We start from the raw sequence: 24,178 nt of genomic DNA on the forward strand, positions 1-24,178 counted from the left end.
ACGACCGCACCTTCCCGGAGCACCAGGCGCCAAAGAACGGACCAGGGCAGCCGAACCCAGAGGAGGCGAGACGAGGTGATCTCCCGTGATGAGATGGTCGACCGCTTGTTGTAATGCACCAGGCGAGATTCCTCAGATGTGCGGCATGCAGTCAGCCGCAGACCCAGACAGAAGAGCGCTCGAGCCGACGGGACACAATCCTCATTCCTTTTCTTCGTTGTTTTTGGGGCGGGTCCGCTCCCCCATTGCCTGCTCCCATTGGGTGGACGGCGGGTCGCGGCTCCGCCTTCTTGAAAGGACCGCCCCAGCCTTGGTCCGCGCGTTGCCCTTTGGGCGAAAAATGACGCATACCCTTATTTTGCGCGAAGCCAGAACGAGGCGCTCCGTGCCCTTATTTGGGCCAAGCCAGCGCGAAACGCTTCGTAACCATATTTGGTGCAAAATTCACACCGCCTGGGGCATGGAATTCCGCCCACGCCCCCATACCGGCGAGCGCGCGAAGAGCACGGACAATGCCATGAGCAGAGGGTTGTTGTTTGGGTAAAAATCCTATCTATAAAATAATTCACAGCGCACGTACAATTAATCACCCATTAAACATAGGACAGGACCCTACCTAGAAACACATACTTACCGATATAACTGATCTCTAGGACCTGGCTGTTGTGTGCAGTTGGCTTCCAGATTCGGAATGATACTTCGTCTGGGCAGTGGTTAGAGGCACGTGGGGGTGACAAGACGGCCTGGAGGTCCACACACTCCCCGATTAGCTGTGTAGCACAGGTACGAATCCCAACCCAGCTATAAACTGTCATCCCGGTGTTTCACAGGCAAGACGATTCCTCAATGTGTGTGCCGTCCCTCGGATGGACGTTAAACGGGACGTTCCGTCTGCTGGCATGAGTTTGTGCATGTTAAAGATGCTTCACGAAGAGTTGAAGAGCTCTCGCCGGCACTATGACCAAATTACAAATTCCTGCCTGAACTTCGCGTCCCTGTTCCCCACCCCCTTTTCCAAGGGAACGAAGTGCAAAAGGGTCAACTCCCCGAGGGGTCGTCGCTGCGCCCCTTAGCTGGGCATACGTTAGTAGTTGTATTTACCGTGAGAGCGTTGCAATAGCGACACGCCGCATGCTCAGCCTGTACGATGTTATTCACAGTCTTGTGCTTCAAGCAAAATAAGAAAACCACAGATGAGGAAGATCATACATGGACAAAGACTGAGGGCAGACAATAATGGAAAAAAAATCTTTCAGGACTTCAGGGTTAATAAAATGGAAACATTCTAACAGAAGTGCGGTGCACGTCCGTCGTCCCACCCACGCCATGCACGTCCATCGTCCCACCCGCGCCATGCACGTCCGTCGTCCCACCCGCGCCATGCACGTCCGTCGTCCCACCCGCGCCATGCACGTCCGTCGTCCCACCCACGCCATACACGTCCCCACTCACAGCCAACAAGAAAAAATAAACAGCTCAATATACAATGAGACACTCAACAAATTCTCACAAAAGGTCTTTCAGTGTTTTCTTACCTACTAGGTGTTTTAAACGAGAGAATTTTTTTTTTTTACCAAAATCTAACCACCGGAAGTGTGTTCAAACTGGGTCAGTTCCAAGATGACCGCCGCTGACCCTGAAAATCAAGAAAGTGGCCTGTATCTTCCTTATTAGGTGTAGAACAAAGTTTTTTTGTATCTAACCTCGGGGTTTAAGGGTCAAGCAATTCATTGGTGCTCATGGATTTATGACTTCGTCCATCGAATTCGTAAATCCAACATGTCGGCCAACAATCATGAATGAACGCACCTACCAATAACTCCCACATTATTTCACCTGAAGGCCTACATCAGTTTTAGGGCCAAGGAATACAAATATCCGTTTTTTTGGAGTAAATTTTATTGACACATTTCAGAATGATTAATTTCAGAGAGTACACTGAATAATTAAGTGCAAAATCTTATACATACTAAATGCAATGGTTAAAAAGAACAGTAACTGTCACTCTTTCACCGTCTCGGTTTAGTCCTCAAAACTGTCCTCTCGTTCTTCTGAAAGCTGGTTGTGCGAATTGTCACAGGACCTAAGTTGGCATGATCCACATGTATAAGTACAAGGAAACCCATATCATTTGCAACTGCAACAGCGGGTATTGCAATCAGTTGCGCAATTGCAATGTCCCGTTTTCAAGAGAGTGTCAGGTGCAGCATTCATATCAGACATTATGGGTGTAGGGTGATTGTCTTCAAGTCTCCAACCCCAGTTCAAAGGATCAATATCACTGTCCATCCCCATCCATGTCATGGTCTGAGAGTTCATCCTGTGACGATGGAATTTGGTGGAAGACTCAGTTGGGGGAAGACGTCCAGGCAGAACAAATGCTTTTGCAGAGACGACTTTGTTAGTGAGTAAATCATAACGCAATGCTGCCAGAGAACATGTACTTTTCCCACCAAACACAACAGCCATCGCCTGGCTGCCGAGGTTTTCTATGTCGGTGTGGTTCTTGCCTGGTAAAGTGAATGCATTTGCACAGGATTGGAGGACTGGATCACCTTTGACGAGTTTTTGGAAAGATGATTTCTTTCCAACACCATAAACACAGGATGTTAAATCACATCCTGTGAAAGCATGAAGAAATAACAATTGTCTATACAACTCACTGCCAAGAACACACTTAATGCAATTGATGTTGTACACTTTTGGAATGTCTCTCGACTAAAATACAGTGGTTTGCCATTTGCTGTGGCGTAATGGAGAAAAAGAATTAATAAGTCAGTGTCCTCTCAAATCATCGTGGTGGAATGTGCAGATGCAGTGTTAACTGCGGCTTTAACGATGTCCACATCAGCGTCCCCTTCTGCCTGAATGATCATACAGCCCACCCTCCTCAGTTCATCACTTATTAAGCTGATTTAGTTGGTGCTTGTTAGTTCCCTTCTTCCTGCTTCCCTTCATAGTCGTTTCACTGGTGAAGTTCATGACCGGATAATTGATTGTTTTTTTCCCCATCTCTGGTGTGCGTTATCCTTTATCGAGGGACCTGCCCCATACCCGTCAAACACAACAATTGCTGTCCCAGAGTTATTACTTGTAAAGTCAGCATATGCCTTTGCTATTTTACCATAGGTACCTCCCCTCTTCCACTTCAGCTTGCATCGTAAGGAGCCTCCGTCAAGCATCATATCTTTCAGTCTTCGGGATAGCATCTGATGTCACTTCACTTGATGGTATCTTGTTACAATGGTCACCAATTGCTTGGGCTAGTTGAGGCTTGTCGGCCTTTCTCAAGACTTTTTTGTCCCCAAAAAGGTGTGATGGGTATGGACTCAGCTCATATCTCATCACCTCCTCTAGAGACAGATGTCCTGTCCTGGACACTACAAGGAATCGCTGGAACAGTAGGCCAGGATCAATGGTTCTGTCACGAGCAACCTTAACAGCAAATGGATTTCCCAGGATCTTGGCTTTGTCTTTCCTCTTGAAAGAGAAGGAAAATACAGGCTGTCCAATCATTCTTTCGATGATGTCCCTTCCAACGAATTCGTATTCATGCACATCGACGTCTTCTTTTGCCACCATACCATTGATTATATTTCTCAATGAGGGGTCAGAGGAAAAAGGTGAACATGAAATCAGCTTTGTGCTTATCTTCAAAAGGTCTGATGCGTCTCTTTCAATTCTGGCATCAGTTGAATCTTTGTGTTGTTCACTTGTGGTGTATGTGAGATCATTGAACACGTACAGTGAACGCATGACAGTGTTGAACTCAGACATTATGATAGAAATAAAAACATTCAATATTCAAGATAATAACGCTGAAAGAAGGTCAAAATAAGTAATATTTAATGAAGAAAACAATGAATAAAGCAAAGACCACGGTCTTATATCAAATCGTTTGGGAGTGTTGGCCGCCATCTTGGAGTTATGGATTTGATGGGCCAAGTCATAAATCCATTGGCACCAATGAATTCCTTGACCCTTAAAACCCGAGGTTAGATACAAAAAAAATTTGTTCTACACCTAATTATAAGGAAGTTACAGCCACATTCTTTACTTTCAGGGTCAGCGGTGGCCATCTTTGAACGGGGACCCAGTTTAAACCCACTCCCGGTAGTTGGATTTTGGTAAACTTTTTTTCTGTCGTTTAAAACACTGAAAAACCTTTTGTTAGAATTTGTTGAGGGTTAGGGTGTTTTTTTTCATAAATTAACTCACCGAAAACGTAATGCTCCTGAGGACAGACAATAGAAATGGCTGCCAACAACATCATCATGATGGACCAAAAGAGAGAGACACTGACCGGTAGTTAAACATTTTAATATGTTAATTTTCTCCAAGCAATCTCAGCAATAAATACATTGAAGTGGAATATATTAACAATGTCTATTCATTAACAACTTATTAACATTCTCTATTCATTAACAACAAACTATTAACAATCTCTATTTATTAACAATAAACTATGAACAACCTATATTCATTAACAACAACCAATTAACATTCTCTATTCATTAACACCAACCTATGAACAATCTCTATTCATTAACAAACTATTAACAATCTCTTCATTAACTGGAGAGTTCAGAGAACATGCAATCCCAGGCAGTCTTGACAAAAAGGACATGGGAAGGTCTTTTCAAGTGTTGCTTTGCGATTCTGAGCACCATCTGTATATTCGCTTTGTTCGTGAACTTTGAATAACAGGTGCGATGGTAACCATATGAAGCTGGTGGGTCAAACGGAACAGTCCAGAGCTGAACCTTTTGCCAATTCTTGGAGAAACTGACGATTTTGGAAAGATCTTTGAGAAAAAGATCCATTTAAACAAACCCATCGTTTGGACGAAGTTGGCTCTGTGGTTGCATCACTAGGCACCACAATTTTGTATGAATCTTGCTGTTACTCCACTCTCAGAACACGCAGCAAATTTGATCGGTTGAGACCGCGCGTAAAATTTTTCCCCAAGTACCACTATAAAATGGCGGTTTTTGTTCTCATGTTAAACAGGGTCAAATATGGAGGGGGGAAAAAATGAAAAATGGAAACATTCCATGTTAATGGTGGACACTCATTCACACGAAATGTATTTTGGTGTGCTGAATCCAAATCAAGTAGTTCGCACACTCGGATGAGTTTTTAATCCTTTTTATGGCTAATTCAAAATAACGACCGTTTGTCAGCACATTCATTTGGCTCGTGTACTGGAGTTTTGATATTGTCAATAAAAATCTACCAAGAAACATCGTTTCAGCATGATAATTGTATATTCTGCACAGCATTGGCCATAAATATGTTGTTAAATGTCTGTTAGGAGCTAAAACATAACCTCACCTGAGAATCAAGAAGGTATAACTAGATTGGTAGAAAAGCTGTTAAGCAAGGAATTTAACCATCACATGAAAATTTCACATCAATATAACATATACTTGAGCCATAGGTAAAAGGTACTTGAAATGTGAAAGCTGATTGTTCAGTTAATTCCAGTAAAACATGTACTGTTAACAGCAGTCAACTGGAAAATGTGTTCTTCGGTTGAAAGGAATTCAAGGCTGTTTAATATGCTTTGAAGAAGTGTATTTTGGTTAATGTGTCTGAATGGCTTCATAACTGGAATCCCAAATGAAAGAGAAATGGACTGGGGGCAATTATTATGGGTGGTTGTTTTAAAATTGTGTCAGGGTGCCGGGTGCACCAAACTAAACCATGGTCACAGATCTCTGAAATGGATCTTGGAATGAAAACATCTCAACCCGGTCGATGTCAGATCCATGATTGACCAACAAGCTGGTATCATAAATAATGGAGAGCTCACCTTACATCTCAGGAGTGGGACATGGGATTGGAGAGGAGCAACGGCTGTGCTGCAAATCCTGTAGCAGACTGAGTTTTTAAAACCAGCTCACCCAGTAAAGAGGGAATTGAGAGAGCTGCATGCGAACTGAGACTGGTTCTGCGACTCCAAGGCCTCGACAAGACCCAGCTTCACCCCGCAAAGCTGGCTGCTCTGACCTACTGGTCGGTACTCGACAAATCTACTGCCTTGCTGGTGTCTCGGAGATGACATCCAAGCAGGCATCTCATCTCTGATCGCAATGAGATGGCAAAGAGCATGTTCCCTCCCTTTTCCTCACTTCAGCTGCAAGTACGCATTTTGGTTCTTAACAACATGCAATTTCTGAATTAAATGTCGCTCAGCTTGATCTGTACACTCGGATTCATCTGCTTGCTTTGGTGATACCAAGGTCACCTTAACAACTTGCAACTTTCCCGACCAGTTAAGCCTGGTGTTGGCTTGGTGATTCGGGTGGTGGCTGCGGATCCCAGGGACCTGAGTTCAAGCTCTGTTGGCCACTGAATGAACACCTGGGGGTTGATTCAGCCTGCCATCCTTCCAAGGCCAGCTAAATGAGTACCAGTGTACTGGTAATAGGAGCACTGCATCAATGGCATATCCATGCCCCTAACTAATGATGCAACCACCAGCCATGAGGCTGCACATAAAGGGAACAGGTATTGAAGGATTTATTAAATCTGGTATTGGTAAGGTGTGAGCATGATGGGCCGAATGGTCTCCTCCTGTGCATAATTTCCTTGGAGACACCAGCTTGACAAGATTGTTCGAATGTGTTCACAGCCGAGCCTCTAATCATTTGTAACCTGAAGTTTATTTCACAAACTGGTTATCTGACATAAGTTACCAACCTGAAAGTCGTGAGTTAATTCAGTGCTGCATTGATATCTGTGATATTTGGGAATTAAAAAAAAATTGTTTCTTTTAATCAGTATGAGGTAGTGTTTTATAGGTAGAGATTAGGGATTAATAAATATTACTTATTTAATATCCTTCTGTCTCCTGTCATTCGCTGGTTTCACCTGTTAAACAATTCTTCTTCGTCTTCTTCATCGTCTTCTTCAACGGCCACCATTGTCACGCTTCTCCGACGCATGCTCCCATACCTGACCTAACTATTATCCCACAATGTGGGGTTGGTCGGAGGATGCGTGGAAGCCTACACACTGCCAATAGATCACTGCGAACCAATGTCACTACCCCGACAACTGTGCCTTGAAGCGGGACAACCTGCTTAGTCATTGATGGCCAGGTATGGGTGATGGCTCTCGGAAAGCCAACAGACAAAACGACATTTGATGAATATGCAGAAACATTTGCCAAAACGGTAAATCAATGTGAGAGAAACCTATCACAGGATTGATGGAGCGTTTTATAAATATTGGAGACTCCACCAAAGTGGGCACAACAATGAAACGTAAACACGGCTTATAACCTGTGAGACATCGTTAGCAAGTCGCACAGTACCTTTACCAGCAAACTGGTCAAACTTTATTGCACTGGAAGAAAACAAAGATCTTGCCTTGTTTCGATCTGATCACCTTATTGAATACACCCCTCAAACAAAATCATTGTTGTCTCGAGAGGATTTACAAAATATACAATGGTTAAGACTTCAGACCCAGAGCTTGATGTAACAGCATTTGAAGGAGATCATGAGGAGGCTGCTACCCGTCTTGTACTCCACTGCCTTCGTGCCAATGTGGACTTGACAGTCGTGTCAGTAAGTGACACTAATGTACTGCTGCTATTGCTTGCCTATGATGACAAAATGCCATGTTCATATTTGTGGATGAAATCTGGCATTGCCAAGACTCCTCAGTTTATTCCAGTGCACAATGTTCGAAAACACTTAGCCCCTCAAGTTGACGTGATACTTGGATTTCATTCCTTAATGGGGTGTGACAATGTGTCTCAATTCTTCGGTAACAGCAAGTCGACTGCTTGGCTAGTGTTCAAGAAATACCATGACCTGTTGGACAGTCCGGACAAAGGTGAAATTACCAATGACGTCATCGAATCATTCAAGGTTTTTATCTGCAAAGTGTGTGGAGCACCAGTTGTAGACACTTGCAACGAAGCACGAGTCAAGTTATTCTGCATGGGACAGTGTCAAGAAACTCTACTTCCAACACATGATGCAGCACGATTCCACATTATACATGAACACTAACAATTGCAAGTGTCTGGAACCAATCCCACTCTCTCCATCCATATGTCCCGTGTGTTACATCCATGAGCTGGAGTGCTGGACCCACACTTACTCTCCCTCCCTCCGATTCCTGAAGCATGTTCGGAGATTGTCTCTTGTGGGTGCACCAATGGCTGCCTCAGTATGCATTGCAGCTACAGACGACTGAGAATGACATGCACAGATGGTTGCAGATGTCCCAGCCAAGACAGTGTAGGTCAGACCATTTTGGAGGACCGATATACATAATTTATCTGAAATTCAATTCCAGTCTTCATTGGACTTTTGTCATATATCATGAATGTAGGGGGGGGGTGTATTCTTCTCATCTGGGAGGGGGAGATTACCTTATTATTTGGACGATTGTTGGAGGCTTAATTACTCATGTCCTGTCTGCTATTGAGGAATTGAAACTAAAAGCCTTCACGTGTCTTCTTGCCAATCATTAAGTACTGCATCAGTGGTCACTTTGAATTGTGGTGGACATGGGGTTAATACAATATTTTAAACTTCTCACAGTCTGTTGTGTATTGGAGTTGAATTCTCAAGCCGTATAAATAAACCCCAATTGTTAAATGTTTTCAGCTCGTCCGCGTTCCTTCTTTCATTGACTGAGCATGTCGTGTGTGAGGGATTAGTTGGCCATTGCCGTGGTTGCAGGATAATTTGGTCCGACGGTTCTCGGCAATTAAAACCGCTCGGGATCGCACACGGAACGAGCTCGCCAAGCGGCTCGGTTTCGTACGAGTTCCGTCGAGGGTGAAATTCCCCGGTAGTTGGACCACGTGGATACTTAGGTAAATTGAAGTTGGCAATCGACCCTACCCCACATGGTCTACCCATTGGCGGATTTCGGTCGAAAAAGGGACCCGTCTTCTCCGGAGAAGTACGATCTGAATTCCGGGCGATCGGTCAAGTCGACTTGCGGTTCCGTCTTGCGGTAGTGTCGCGGCCGACGTCCCGGCGCCGTAACAATATACCTGGCAAGTTTCAATTAGATTGGACCAGTGGTTGTCGAGAAACAGCGGTCACACACACACACAGACAGACACATACACACACACAGACAGACAGACAGATAGACAGACAGACAGACACACACACACAGATTGCTGGAATTATAGATAGATTACGAACAAGGCGTGGTCTATACCAAAAGCATCGTTTCCATGAAAACTAATGAATCAATGTCAAAACCACAAAGGGCTTTGTAAAGCAAGAATTAAATAAAACAGAAAGGAAAAATAGCTCCGTCTCCAGCCAGGTGTGCCCTGAGGCAGGATATGGGAGTGTGCGATAGTGAACTCTTGTCAGGACATGCATGGACCAGTGTAACTCCTTTTCATATCAATAAGACAATCAAAGGCATGCTGTATTTACCAAAGTCCTTGACCACTGCGGACAAATCTTTGCCCAAGCATTTCTTAGCATTCATTCATTCATTCAATCCACCAAGCACACAAATTTAACTTTATTTCATTTTCCACAATGAACAACAAAGTTTATTAACAAAGAACTATTAACAAGCTTCATTCATTAATAACTAACTGTATTAACAACAAACTAATAACAACCTGCGTTCCTAAACAACCAATTGTATTAACAACAAAGTATTTTTCCAACAAACCATTAGCAACCTATATTCATGAACAACCAACTGTATTAACAACAAAGTTTATTAACAATAAACTATTTACAAACTTTATACGAAAACAACCAGCTTTATTAACAACAAAGTTTATTATTGGAGAGAGTGTGGCATGAGCTGGAGAGAGTGTGGTGTACGCTTGGAAAATTGTGGTGTGAGTTAGAGAGAGCATGGTGTGAGTTGGGGAGATTGTGTTGTGAGCTGGTGAGTGCAATATTGGCTTATTGTGCACGCTTCACACTGTAGAGTTCAGATTGTAAGAGGCAGCTCTCTCTCTCTCTGCTAAGCACATCATTTTATCCGCTTTACTTCCATTCACTGTGGGACACAAATGAGGAAAATATGAGCAACTAGCAGGGATACCCGGCGTTGCTGAGCAACGTCGGGTCCCTCTTCCCATCCCACCCCTTCCCCTGCCTCCTCCCATCCCACTCCTTGAGGAATGAATTCATCGATATGGCTGAAATTAATCGATACGATATATAGATGTTTATCCTCATCGCCATGTCAAAAGTTACCAAGTTTCTTGTGGAGCGCTTGCCAAGTGGCTTAAGTACTCAAGCAAGCACTCTATTAGAAGCCATTGATAAGGAACGGCGGGATTGGCAAGCACTTACTCGCTGCTTGGTAACTGAACACACCACTGGACATCTCAACAGCATACAGTACATACAAAACACTGACAAAAGGACATTTTTAAAAATTAAAGACTTTCAATATTAATCATGAGTATTTTCATTGTAATGAAAACATACCTTGTTCAAACCCACATATCCACGAACTCAGATTTATATTTTAGACGAGGAGACAGTGAGACACCTCTTATGAAACTGCCATGTTTGCATGATATTTCTTACTCTTCTTCTTCTTCTCCTTCTCATAGTAATCAGCAAATAAACTTTCTATCATCTATCCTCTATCATATCATTTTCCACGAGTTTTAGTATGTTATAAAAAAGGCTCCAATTATTAGTGCATTCCTGCTATTGCAGACATCACTGCGTGATGACGTCATGTGTAGGGACGTCTTTTTCCATACTTTGCACGGAAGCAAACACGGGATATTTTTGCTTGTAACAGTCACTGCAAATTCTGGTAAGCAAACATTGAGTTACAAGCGACACGTCACTCTCGCAGACAGAAAGTAACTGCGTTTGACATCCCACAAATATCACTATTTTTGAAATATCACTATTTTCATTCCTTTGCATAATGTAAGAATCAATGTACCTTCATGGGTGATATATATTAGACAGCTGCCACGATCGCTGCAGACAAAACAAGCACTGGAGTTGTAATCAAAATGTTACTTTTTTCATCAAAACGTTATCTTCATTGAATGAGAGAAGACGTGTTGTTCAGTCTTCAAATGTACATGAGGTCTTTAAACCAATCTGAGCCACGTGGAGGGAAAAATATGGTGGTGATTTCTGGACGGCTGGAGGGCATGGCCTGTAGAATGGGTGGTGCTTATGACTCAAAGACACAGACAGACCCACAGACACAAACTCAGCTTTATTTATTTATTTATTTTATGTTGAAGGCTACAGGTACGGACTGAATAGTGTTCCTCGAGGCCAAGCCTTAGATAAAATAAATGCATGAGTAGAAAAGTAAGGAAAGAGAGAATAGTCTTGAGTTTTTGAGGAAGTGAAAAATCCGCTTTTTGAAAAGGGGAAGGTCATAAGTGTTTGGGAAGACATGAGAAGGTAAAGAGTTCCAGAGTTTGGCAGTGGAGGGGAAGAAACAAACATCATAACGGCCCACCCTTGAATTGCCAATGGCCACACAATAATCATGTGATGTAGTGGCTTGTTGAGTATTCCTTGGTCTCGCTAATGGTGGAGGTACACAAACAGCAAGTTATTGTGAGCAGAAACCAAAGTAATACCTGGAGGAAAGAGAGTGAGCCGACAATGCGGCGTAATTTGAGCGGGTCGAGTTTTGAGGTCACATTGGCAGAGATGACAAGTTGAATAACTTTCGATTCAATTCTGTCCAGTAAGTATGTGGAGCTGGAACCTCCCCAGATGTGAGAGCAGTACTCTATACAAGGACGAATCAATCCTTTCTAGAGTCGGAGCAACTGTTCAGAGGAGAAGAATCTTCGACATCTGAACAGGACTCCCAATTTCTTTGAGGCAGACTTAACTATTTGAGTGATGTGTGGATTCCAGGATAAATTTGATGTTAGAGTAATACCTAGTTGGTTTATTGTATCACATAGTGTAATTGTAGAGAGTCATTCCATCTGAAATCACCAAATTTAAGAAAAATGTTCCCAGTTGACCCCCTCAGATTTACTTTAAACTTTCATAAAATAGTTCCCAGGTATGAAAATGAAGTTGCGTAAAATGTTAGGTCCATAGATGCGGTCAACTCCGAGATATTGAGGGTTGAAAATGTGGTTGTGGCCCTATTTTTATGGTCGTTGCGAGCATCACAAAATGAACAGCTACTTTTAAACTCCCACAACTTTTTAAATATTAATGCTAGAGCCTTGCACTTTTCAGAGATTATTCTTCTATAACTGCTCTGTAAGAAACAAACATAAAACTGAGTATACCTGTATTAAATTTTATGACCTGATCAGTTGAAATCCAGAAAAAAAAAGAGTTGGTTTTGTATGAAGACCCAACTTTGAGACCCCATATATTTTTATTGACCCATCCCAGAAGCTTGAATTTTTTTCAGGTAATAACTGTATGGTAGAAGTATTCAAATACATGTTTACTTTTCTTAATCAGTCATATATAATAGTCATGATCCCTCAAAATTGAAAATTTTCATTTTTCCCCCGAAATTCAGGTGAGGATTGCAAATGTATGACAAGGTATACCACTTCAAATTGTTCACCATTGGAAAGAGCATATTCTGGTTTACAAAAGTGTCAAATATCAAAGTGGTATATTTAAAAAATATATATTTTCTATTTTTTTAAAACTGTTGTTAACACAGTCATGAATACATGAAGTGTGTGCATGGTGTGGGCACCATGGTAATCATGAATGATTAGTTCTATTATTCAAATTAATAATACAAAAATATATCACATACTGCAATAACAATGTAATAGAACATTTCACGTAAATGATTTGAATAGGTCCTTGATCTGCTTTTCCAAGTCAGGTGCGAGCTTGTACTGCCTCCCAGTTGACGTTAGGGGAGCATCAATAACTTTCATCACATGGACCAAAGGAACCCAACAAATGTCCTCCCTTGAATGTAACTATATGCACTGCTGACGTCAGCAGATCAGCCACTATTCCTGAGTTCTATGTTTAGCCCCAGCCAGATGAGTTAAGCTCTTGCTACCTATAAATGAGAAACAAATTACAAATTCAAATTTCAAAGTATTGTGTTCATGGTATCCTAATAGCAGATGATATGTATGTACATTGCATATACATGTACTACACATATGTACTACATGTTAAAGGACTGTTCATTAAATAGCACACACAACGTGCACAGCACTGGCAGAACATCATTTATTCAAATATTTTAAAAATATTGATAGAAACATTATACCACTTTCATATTTGACACTTTTGTAAACTTGAATATGCTCTCTCCAATGGTGAACAATTTGAAGTAGTATACCTTGTCATATATTTGTAATCCTCACCTGAATTTCATGGAAAAATGAAAATTTTCAATTTTTGAGGGATCATGACTGTATTATATATGACTGATTAAGAAAAGTAAACATGTATTTGAATACTACTACCATACAGTTATTACCTGAAAAAAAATTCAAGCTTCTGCGATGGGTCAATAAAAATATATGGAGTCTCAAAGTTGGGTCTTCATACAAAACCAACTTTTTTTCTGGATTTCAACTGATCAGGTCATAAAATTTAATACAGGTATACTCAGTTTTATGTTTGTTTCTTACAGAGCAGTTATAGAAGAATAATCTCTGAAAATTTCAAGGCTCTAGCATTAATATTTAAAAAGTTGTGAGTTTAAAAGTTGCCGTTCATTTTGTGATGCTCACAATGACCATAAAAATAGGGCCACAACCACATTTTCAACCCTCAACATCTCAGAGTTGACCGCATCTATGGACCTAAAATTTTACGCAGCTTCATTTTGATACCTGGGAACTATTTTACGAAAGTTTAAAGTAAATCTGAGGGGGTCAACTGGGAGGCCTCCGGTCATATGAGGTGGAATGACTCTAGAGCTTTCAAAGGAGATTGGAGAGTTGAGAGGAGTGAGTGTGAGTGAGTGAGTGAGTGAGTGAGTGAGTGAGTGAGTGAGTGAGTGAGTGAGTGAGTGAGTGAGTGAGTGAGTGAGTGAGTGAGAGAGAGAGAGAGAGAGAGAGAGAGAGAGAGAGAGAGAGAGAGAGAGAGAGAGAGAGAGAGAGAGAGAGAGAGAGAGAGAGAGAGAGAGAGAGAGAGAGAGAGAGAGAGAGAGAGAGAGATTACATTTGCCCCACTGGGAGATCTCGTCCAAATCCGAATTTAAAGAGGTGGCTGTGATGAAACGAGATGTAGATCGAGTGAGGGAAGACAGGTCAGATGGGAAAGACATGGAGGAATGTAATGTTGAGTAATCAGCATACGAGTGCATTTGGTTATTTGTGGAAGAAAGAAGGTCATTGATAAAAAGAATGAAGAGTGTTGGAGACAGAATGGAACCCTGAGGTAAACCACTGGTGATAGGGAAGAGGATTGATGTTGAACCATCAACAATTACGGAGATAGAGCAGTCAGAGAGAAAGCTCGATATGAGAGAGCAGAGTGAAGGAGGAAAGCTGAAAGAGGGAAGCTTGAATATCAGATGCCGATGCCAAACTCTGTCAAAGGCCTTTGAGATATCAAGGCCGACAACAAAGGATTCCCAAAAGTCTCTCAAAGAAGAGGCCCAGACATTCGTAATGTAAGAAAGGATATCACCTGTAGATCTTGCCCTGCGAAAGCCATATTGGTGGTCAGATAACAGACTGAGATTCAAGATGCTTGAGAAAATGGGAATTGAGAAGACATTCAAAGACTTTGGAAACAGTATAAGTCAGAGCAATGGGACAGTAGTTAAAAGGGTTTGAACGATCCCCCTTCTTTAAAATAGGCTGTACTAAGGTATGTTTCGAAGGTAAGAGGAAAAGTTTGGGTTTTTTTTTTTTAACAAAAACGAAACAAACGAGCAAGCATGGGTGCAAGTTCTGAATCACATTCCTTCAAGACACGGGGAGGAATGCCATCTTGCCCATAGGCCTTGCTTTTGTCCAGAGAGAGGAGTATTTTTTGACTGTATGAAAAGAGATTATAGGGAGGGATATAGGATTGGTGAGGGGAACATCAGAGGGAGATGGAATGTTAGAGTCATCCAGTGTGGAGTTAGAGGAGAAAAGAGAACCAAAAAGAGGTGCTTTATCCGTCGGAGAGGCAGCGATAGTTTCATCGGAACGGAAAAACGAAGGAAAGGTAGAACGACAGAAGTTGTTGGAGATACTTTAAGCTAAGGATCAGAAAGATCTATGAGTGGAAGATGAGAGGTTGTCACATTTCTTTTGAATAAAGGAATGCTTCACTTCACGAATAACATGTTTGCAATGATTTCTGGTGGATATGAAAGCTGAATGCGAGTCAGAGGAAGAAGAGTTTTTCCATGTCTGATATGCGGCATCCCTTGCACGAATGGCCGCAGAGCAGGAATTATTGAACCAAGAATTGGTAGGAGAGATAGACTTGAAAGAGAAGGGGATATAAGCCCCGATTCCTGCACCAATAACCTCAACTATACATTCAGTAGAGATAGAGGCATCGCCCGAGGAGAGGCAGTAGTCTTTCCAGGGAAAGTCAGTAAAGAAGTTTCGTAAACCAGTGCAGTCAGCATTATTAAAATGCCAATACTGGCGTTTCGTCAGAGCAGTCAGATGAGAAGAAGTGGTGGTAAAGTAAGTGATGTTCACAAGATTGTGGTCAAAAGAACCAATTGGAGATGAAATTGTATTGTTGTCATGCAACGGATTGGAAGTGAAGAATAAATCCAAGGTATTGGTAGTGTGGTCATGTCGATCTGGGATATGGGTAGGGTGGGTGATAATTTGTTCCAAATCCTTAAGAATGGAAAATGTAAGAACTTTAACTCCCCCAACATCTGTGTGGGAAGATTTCAACCACTCCCTGTGGTGTACATTGAAGTCTCCGAGATCGAGAAATTCTGCTTGAGGGTGTTCAGATGTCATGGCCTCATAGCAAGAGTTAAGATCGTCAAAGAAAGCTATAAAGTTTGTAGAATTTGGAGCAGTAATTGAAACAGAGAAAGATAGTGATGGTCAGGAGACAAATCTTAAGCCAGATAACATCAAAGTTTGGAGATTCGAGGTCCACAACGCATACAGCAGGCATGTTGATGTTGTAGTAGACACAGACTCCTCATTTGAAATAGAATGGTGAGTGAAGGTTGTAATTTGAGATGTTATAAGAATTAACAATAATGTCATGTGATAATTGGGTCTCTGAGAGAAGCAAGATATTAGGAGAGGAGCTCCTCAACAGAGGAAAGATTTGAAGAAAGACCACGAATGTTGGTGAAATGAAATGAAAACTAGTCACGTTGGTTCAAAAGGCAAGGGTCTTGGGAGGGACCGATACAACTACTGCCTGAGCCCCTCCCCTCTCGTTGGCAACAAAGACAGGCAGGTCACCGGAGATTCTTCACACCCCATAATGCCGAGAACTCGGGGCCATTAACTTTTCGGACTTTATCATCTTTATATTTCATTGCAGGCTGTCTGAGAGAAATGAAAGGAAGGAAAAGAGAGAGAATGTAAAGTGAGGAGGGAAAATAAGTGAGAAAAATGTATGAATGAAAAGTGTGATGTTTGTTTGAAAAGTGTGTGATGTATGAATGAAAAGTGTGTGATGTATGAATGAAAAGTGTGTGATGTTTGTTTGAAAAGTGTGTGGTGTTTGTTTGCAAGAAAGAGATATTAAAGCCAGCCCAGGAGTTAGAATTTGAGTGAGACAGAAAGTAAGACCAGCAATCCTAACACGGAGAGTGTAAGATGGTTCTGGGCACCACTTTAATGCTCATAAGTCAGAACGGTTGTTCCACCCTGAGCGGTTGCTGTTAACAACCTACTACCTAAAAAACTGGTCTAAAGGCCCAGTCACACCTTGACGTTTTTGCTTGCAATGGCAACGTATCAAAATGTATGTAAAACGCTGGCTTACGCTGAACCTTTGATGTTATTTTTTTAAAGATTCGGGCGTATTCATAACGAGTTTGTCGTATGCATAACACATTAGTAATGGACACAGAACGTTTCGTTGTCTTTTAGATAACTTATACCAACGAATGCTTTGCTCACAACCTATGCCCAACGATAGTCTAACTTATGCATAGCGCGCTGCACGTATCGTCGACGATCACGTGGCGTAGCCTATTAAAAGGCTGCCGCACAATGATTCAAATCATAACCGTCGGAGAAATGGAAGTGTCAACATCGCAGTCACACCTTAGCGATCTTGCCAGCATATGCCGACCTCTGAAAAATACGTCTAAAACGCTGGCGCACGTCGAATACAGTATGGGTAAGTTTGGTATACGTGAATAGAACGCTAAAGTACGTTATCACACGTCGTAGTAAGTGGAGTACGTCTTGTACTTTTAAACGTGTTGAACATTTTACGACGTACTTACCGTATGCCTCACACGTTCCGCATGCGATGGGAATAAGTTGTACGCACGATATGCGATCGTTGGCACACGTCGACAAAAGTTACTTGTAAGTTAATCACAAGTCGAAACACGTCGAGGTAATGGTTAGCGTCAGTGTTCAAGACTCCCTGGTTTTTTTTTTCTTCTTCAGTATGACGGTGATGTTGACACTTCGATTTGTAGTGCGGTTGTATGCATATACAACACTAGAAATCGAAGTGTCAACATGACCGTCATACCGAAGAAAAAAAAAAATTAAAAAAAACAAAAAAAACAGGGAGTCTGGAACACTGACGCTAACCATTAGATTGACGTGTTTCGACTTATGAGTACCTTACAAGTAACGTGTGTCGATGTGTGTCAACGATCGCGTAACGTGCCCACAACACGTTACTCATAGGTTAGAAATAAGTTTCCGGTACGCTAAACATTACCTCGACGTGTTTCGACTTGTGATTAACTTACAATTAACGTGTGTCAACGATCGCATAACGTGCCTACAACTTATAGCCAGCGTAGCAGAACTTGTGAGTCATACGCTGGCATAAGTCTAACAAATTTCAAGCATGCTAAAATTTGAGGACAACCGCAAAGTACAACGATGAAAGCCAGCTTACTACGATGTATGGCAGTGTTTTTCAGCGTGCTCTCAATGTTTCCAAAACTTACCCATAACGTATTCGACGTGTGCCAGTGTTTTAGACAAATTTTTCAAATATCGGCATAAGCTGGCTAAAACGTCATGGTGTGACTGGGCCTTAACCGGATGGGTGTTTTTTCAGAGACACCATCTCCTTACTGGATGGCTGTTGGCTCCCTAAAGGAGCTCATCCACCCTTAATCAGGTGTTGTTTTTCATCCTGGCAGGGTGTCACAGTCACCCTCCCCACTGGTAAAGCCAGTGAGGGGTGTCGGTTTAGTCGCCGACAACCCGACTGTGCAGCAGGTAGCACTGGGTTACATGTTACCAGTGGCAGTCAAGAAACCTGACTGACCTGACTGAGTAAAAAAATACAAATTAATTGTTAAACGCATTCTGATCAGAATCTTGGATTGTACATGTTTCAAGTAAACAGCGACACAGTGCTTAAAACATTAAATTCACTTCATATTATCATGGTACAGTGGTTTGGGAGAGGGGGAGGAGGTAGAGCCCCTATATACGAGAAGTATCGACATGACGCATCCCAAAATTTTCTGGTCACCTGGTTCATGAGCATTATTTTGTTTCCTTTGATTGCTCATCATCTATACTGAAAAAGGCACTGTCCATGTGTGTAAGTTCCAGATGCCTTTATACCTGAAGACCCCTCAATTCCACCAAGACCTTTTTAAACCTTCAAGACCCTTTAAGACGACCTAAGACTCCTAAGAACCTTTAAACCCTTTATAACTCAAAGACCCATTAAAACTCTGAGGAACCTTAAGACCCTTAATACCCCTAATATCATTAATGCCCAACAGACCCTTTAAACCCTTTATGACCCTAAGACCCTTTAGACCTGCGGACCCTTTAGAGTTTAGAAATTTAATACCCTTTAGACTTCATCGATCTTTTACAAACTTAAAACCCCAAAGACCCTAAAGACCCCTGAAGACCCATTATAACCCTAAGATCCTTTAAGACCCCCGATACATTTTAGATCCAGAAGACCCTATATAACCGTGAAGACCTTTTAAGACCCATAATATCCCCCAAGATCTTAAGACCCCCCCCAAGACCCTGAAACCCCCCAAAGACCTTTAAGACCACAATATCCTCTAAGACCCCAAAGACCCTCCAAGACCTCCAATACTCTTAAATTCCCCGCAAGACCCTTTAAGATTGTTTTTCTCAACAATCCCCTTGAAGAAGTCCTTTCATTCAAGCTTCTGGGTCTCACTATCTGCCACAATCTTTCCTGAGAAAGCCACATCTCCAAGCTGGCCTCCAAAACAAGTTGCCGACTGGGAATCCTATGTTGTGCAAAGTCCTTCCTTGGCACACCTGAGCTTCTAACTATTTACAAAGCTTCATCTGCACTCTGATGGAGTACTGCTCCCCCCTCTGGGGTGGTACTTCTGCCTCACACCAAGCTCGACTTCACGCTGTGAAAACCAAGGCTTTTAGGATCATTGGAATCTCCCACGATGAAGTTGAGTCTTTGGGTCTCTCACTCTCTCACTGGAGGCAGGTCGGTGATCTTTGTCTTCTACAGTCTCCTCTCTGGCCTTGCCCCCCCCCCCCCCAGCCCTGCTCTGTCTGTAATCTGGCCCCACTATATTTCCTCAGAGCACTTAAGGTCTGCCAAAAAACCCCTTCTGGTGAAACTGCCAAAATCACGAATCACTGCTCACCTTCACTCTTTCATTCCTCCTTTTCCCCACCTCTGGAACAAACTCCTACACTCCCTTCAATTCCACTCCTCCCTCCAGGCCTTCAAAACAGCTGTTCACCACCATCTCCTATCTTCCCCATCCAAAATCTTGATCTTCACTACCCAGTTAATTCACCCTAAATCCACCTCCTTCAAATTCCTTGTTTACCTTCCTGAAAGCCCCTGTAGTACCATCTTTATTACCCCATGTATCCCACCCCATCCCTCTCCCTTCCACACTATTTTATGCTTCCCTGTCCCACCCCTCTTGTCCCCTGCCTTGTTATGTGCATGGCTCACAAAGTGGGTACACATACTGTTACACAAAAAAATGGCAAAAAAAAAGTTTAGGGAAACATGAAATGCAACCCATTATGTTAATCTGCATGTATTCAAATCGCTAAATCTAAATTTTTAGACCAGCTGCACGTCCAGTTTTAAAGTTACCACTGAATATATGAGGCCCGGCGAGGAGGAGTGATGAAAGCAACATTTTTTAATGATATGATGATGATAGGCTCGGATGATAGGGGAAGGGTTAAAATAGTGCTATATGGCATTAACTCCAAAATGGCCGATGTGGCCCTCACATCACTCCTCCTCGCAGCGCCTCATATACAACACTGTAAATACACGTTCGAATTTCGAGCTTGGCGTCAGCGTTATGTACGGAATCAGATGAAAAAAAACAAGGTAAATATTATATTTTGGGATAAGAAACAGATAATTTTTACTCTGCCTTTTTAAACAGGCTCAATATGTGACAGGAAAAAGAAAAAAAACACATTTTGAGAGAGTCCGATGTTATAAATTACGAAGAAAACACAGACAAGTTCAGTAGCAAAGAAAGCCACACTTGCAAGCGAAAAATAACGTTGAAATCGAATCTATTTCTTTCGAACTTTTGAAAATAATCACTTTAAACATGAAAAGAAAAACATAATTCTTACCTCTCGGATCCTCACAAAGCACCAAAAAAATTCTAGCGTTGGTTAAAATGAAGAATTATCAGACAAATGCGAGTTACCTCGTTCGGCTCGGCGTCCTCACGCTGGATTCGTACGTTACGGCTCTCGCAAAGACATGGACACGAAGATAAACACTGCGCTCGACGGCGAATGGAAATGTGCTGACACGCTTGCAAATGCCTATTATATCCAACAATCGGGGAAGTTTGCAAGACGGCAAGGTTTTCTAATGCTACCGTTATTTGCGTCCGACGAGAGATGATGATTCGTACATAACGGGACTGACACGAAAATCAAGATGGGATTACTTGCAGTCCGAATTTTATTTTTCTGATCACAATTTTGATCTATATTTTTGTGCCGTTAGACTCTGTCATATTTCCAAGAAATTAAGGGAGATTTGGAATAAAAATCATTAGAAACATTATCAACACTAGACTCCTTATTTTTCTCGATTCAGTGGACACGAAGCGTTATGTACGAATCTATTATTTCATCAGATAGGGTAAATGCCAGAAAACCTGAATACGGAGACAGAACATCATCATAACATAAAAGAGACACCAAAGTTCACATTCTGAGTCACCACACTCAAAATAACTGTCACATAAGAAACGTACAGTAAAATAAAAATTTTACCAATGAAACTGTAACATTTCTAAGGTTACAATACCCATATTCTGTTGCTTTAATTAATCTTTAATAAAACAGGGAAATGGAGAGATGATATTGCTGGTTTCTACAGGTTCCCCAAGATGTCCACTTTCATTTCTGACCATTGATGGTTTGTCTAAGTACCTCATAATAGTTTTATGTGGAATTTTCCACAAACATACCACAGCATACCCACTTTGTGAGCCATGCACTTATATGTTTCTGTGTATTAGCTCTTACATGAGCCTCGACTTGGTATACGAAAAAAAAATACCCCTAAGTTCCTTTAGACCCCCCCCCCCCAAGTCCCTTGAAGACCCTATGACCAGTTATAATCCCCATACCCTTCAAGACTCCTAAGACCCTTGACACGCTTTTAGATCCCTAAGACCCCTAGGAACTTTTAGACCCTTTCTCACCCAAAGACCCTCAACACTAAGACCCCTTAAGACATTGAAGACCCTTTTGACCCTTTATAAGCTGAAGACCCATAGAGATCTCAAAGACCCTTCAGATCCCTCAGACCCTTTAGAGTATGAGACCTTTTATAACCCAAAGTCCCCTTAAAATCCCAAATAACCTTGAAGACCATGTAGATCCTATAGACAGCATTAGAACCCTTAGATCCCAAAGACTTTCTGTTTGAGGGCCTTCTGAAGTAGCACTTCAAGGTTATTAGCCATATTGAAAAGGCCCTCCATTGGTAAATCGCCTCAGTACTAAGCCAAGAGCGCCCAAAATATAGTTAATTAATAAATTTCTCTATCTTTTTTCAGATTCTGCTCAACGTGGTTGTTAGCATAGCAAAAAAGTCCCATGTTTCAAAGAGAAAAGTCATAACAAATCATATGAAATACTGACGAAAGTCTGACAAGAGTCTTACAAGAGCATTAGGAGAGCCAATTTATGAGATCATTTCAAGAGCCTGAGGATATCCTTATGACAGTCTTACGAGAGCCTTACAAGGGCCAACAAGAAAAAGAACAATCAGAGATTGCGACCCTAACCAGGACGTTTTGTGGTGTTTATGTCCTGGTGTGTTATGTAATTAATAAGGGACATAATTAGAACTGCCACTTTACAACTGCTAGCAGTGATGACCGACCGGGTACCAATGCTTTGATCGGACATCTGACCCTGACCCATGACATTTATTGTTATTATTATTATTATTATTATTATTATTATTATTCAAGTGAATTTAGAATGAGATTAAAATAAATTCAATTCAAATCAAATGGAAGACCAAATCGGTACAGTCCTGTGTTGGAGTAATCAGAAGGAACCAGAACAAGCAAAAAGCAAAGATGACGTCATCAGGAGGAACCTGGATAGGATTCACATTTCAGCTGCTACTACTCTACCCTCAAACCTATCCAGGCACAGCCAAGTGAGCCTTATTCAAAAAATAAAATAAATAAATAAAAAGAACTCAGATAAAAAATTAAATAATTCTGGCTGCCAGACCATGCGTCCAATCAGGTTTAAATTTAAACATATATTCCCCATCACCACTAGATCATAATTGTGAAGTTTCACATCGATTGATGAAGCAGTTCAAGCAGAAATAATTTGTTTGTTTGTTTTTAAAGATTTTCACTCAGTCCAATATTGCTGCCGACCATGTGACATCAATTATTTGTGAATACCCTGGTATCCCCAAGGTTTGCGGAACATTTGTGTGAAGTTTCCCCTCAATATGTCCAGCCGATCTGGAGAAGATTTTTTTTTATGTTTTAGAGTAAATCGGTCATAATTATTATTGAAACATTCTACATGAGTAGTCGCTCCTATCATGAAAATTTTGTTTCATTCCGACAATCGGTTGCAGAGAAAAACACTCATGTTCTGTGTGGACAAACAAACAGCCAAAGAAACAAGCAGTCATAGACTGGTACTTACGAAATCGTCAACTTGACCTCTGACCTTGTCTAATAAAAGCTGTCTCTGGAGAAGGCAGCGACGCAAACCAGAAGTTTCTACGATGATTCTGTATCAAACCATCAAAAATCGAATGTTTGACCTCACTGTGACCTTGACCTTTGACCAATTTTGACCAAAATCTAATCAGCGCAAGCCATCACCCTCCTGAATCACGTGGTGTAATTTGACATTGGTAGCTTCTTCCGTTCTCGAGTTATCGTGCCTACAAACAAACACACAAACACACAAACACACAAACACAAACAGAGGACGGAAGTGATCGATATACTTACGAAATCTTTAGATTTCGTAAGTAAAAAGGCAGACAAACAAACTGACCCAAATGCAATTCCCTCTCCTCTGTCGAGGGTAATTAGGAGATCCTTACAAGTTTCTTCGGAGCTCTGAGAGAGATTCATCATTTGAACAATACAGTATATATTTTGCAGAAAGACATTTCAATGTCCTTGGGGACTTTGGCTAGAAGAAACTGAGGCTAACTATAACCCTGTCCTTGAACAACATGTTTCACTCAAACATTGGGCCCATTTTGTTCCCACCCCCCTCCATCCCCAACCCCATAACCTACCATTATAAAGATGCTTTGTCTGCAAACCAAAACAAAGTTATCGTCTGTAAAGATTCCCGTCATTGTTGTGATTAACAGCGTACTTATTGCTCATTTTCCAGGTATGGAATAGTTTTACAGAAACAGGAAGATAAGCAGAAGTGTGTCGGACTGGGGTTGGGTGGGGGTGTGGGGGTGGGTGGGGCATGTGGTTAGACTGAAAGGAGTGTTAGAGCTTGGACTCACCACAGGATGTGGAATGAGTGATGGTTGTTTCCAACTTGGTGGATTATAGTTTAGAGTGGGCAGAGTGCAAGGATATTTCACGGATGAGTGGCTGC

At 41.7% G+C, this 24,178-nt stretch overlaps 1 protein-coding gene and 1 long non-coding RNA gene across 16 annotated transcripts in view; one reads left to right on the plus strand and one right to left on the minus strand.

Annotated features, from left to right (window-relative positions):
* The window catches only part of DNAAF1 (dynein axonemal assembly factor 1), a 158,809-nt gene that overhangs the window by 49,410 nt on the left and 85,221 nt on the right, over positions 1–24,178 (minus strand). For 9 of the 15 annotated variants that reach the window (XM_085856833.1, XM_085856835.1, XM_085856842.1 and 6 more), the window contains exons 11-12: positions 24,084–24,178; positions 9,502–10,011 (exon numbers count right to left, since the gene is read on the minus strand). The exon at positions 24,084–24,178 is cut by the window's right edge and continues 8 nt beyond it. The exons of 1 other annotated variant lie outside the window; for it this stretch is intronic. In XM_085856833.1, coding sequence (XP_085712959.1) covers positions 24,127–24,178 — 52 coding nt within the window. In that variant the 3' untranslated portion in view covers positions 9,502–10,011; positions 24,084–24,126. Of the gene's footprint in view, positions 1–9,501; positions 10,012–23,157; positions 23,493–24,083 lie in introns of those variants that run through there. 5 more of the 15 variants (XM_085856841.1, XM_085856840.1, XM_085856838.1 and 2 more) reach the window with 2 other exon arrangements.
* The window catches only part of LOC147012496 (uncharacterized), a 78,478-nt gene that overhangs the window by 8,940 nt on the left and 45,360 nt on the right, over positions 1–24,178 (plus strand). The window lies entirely within an intron of this gene.

Source organism: Eptatretus burgeri, chromosome 15 (genome assembly GCF_056783735.1).
Source record: "Eptatretus burgeri isolate ZD-2024b chromosome 15, Ebu_testis_v1, whole genome shotgun sequence".
Lineage (NCBI taxonomy): Eukaryota > Metazoa > Chordata > Myxini > Myxiniformes > Myxinidae > Eptatretus > Eptatretus burgeri.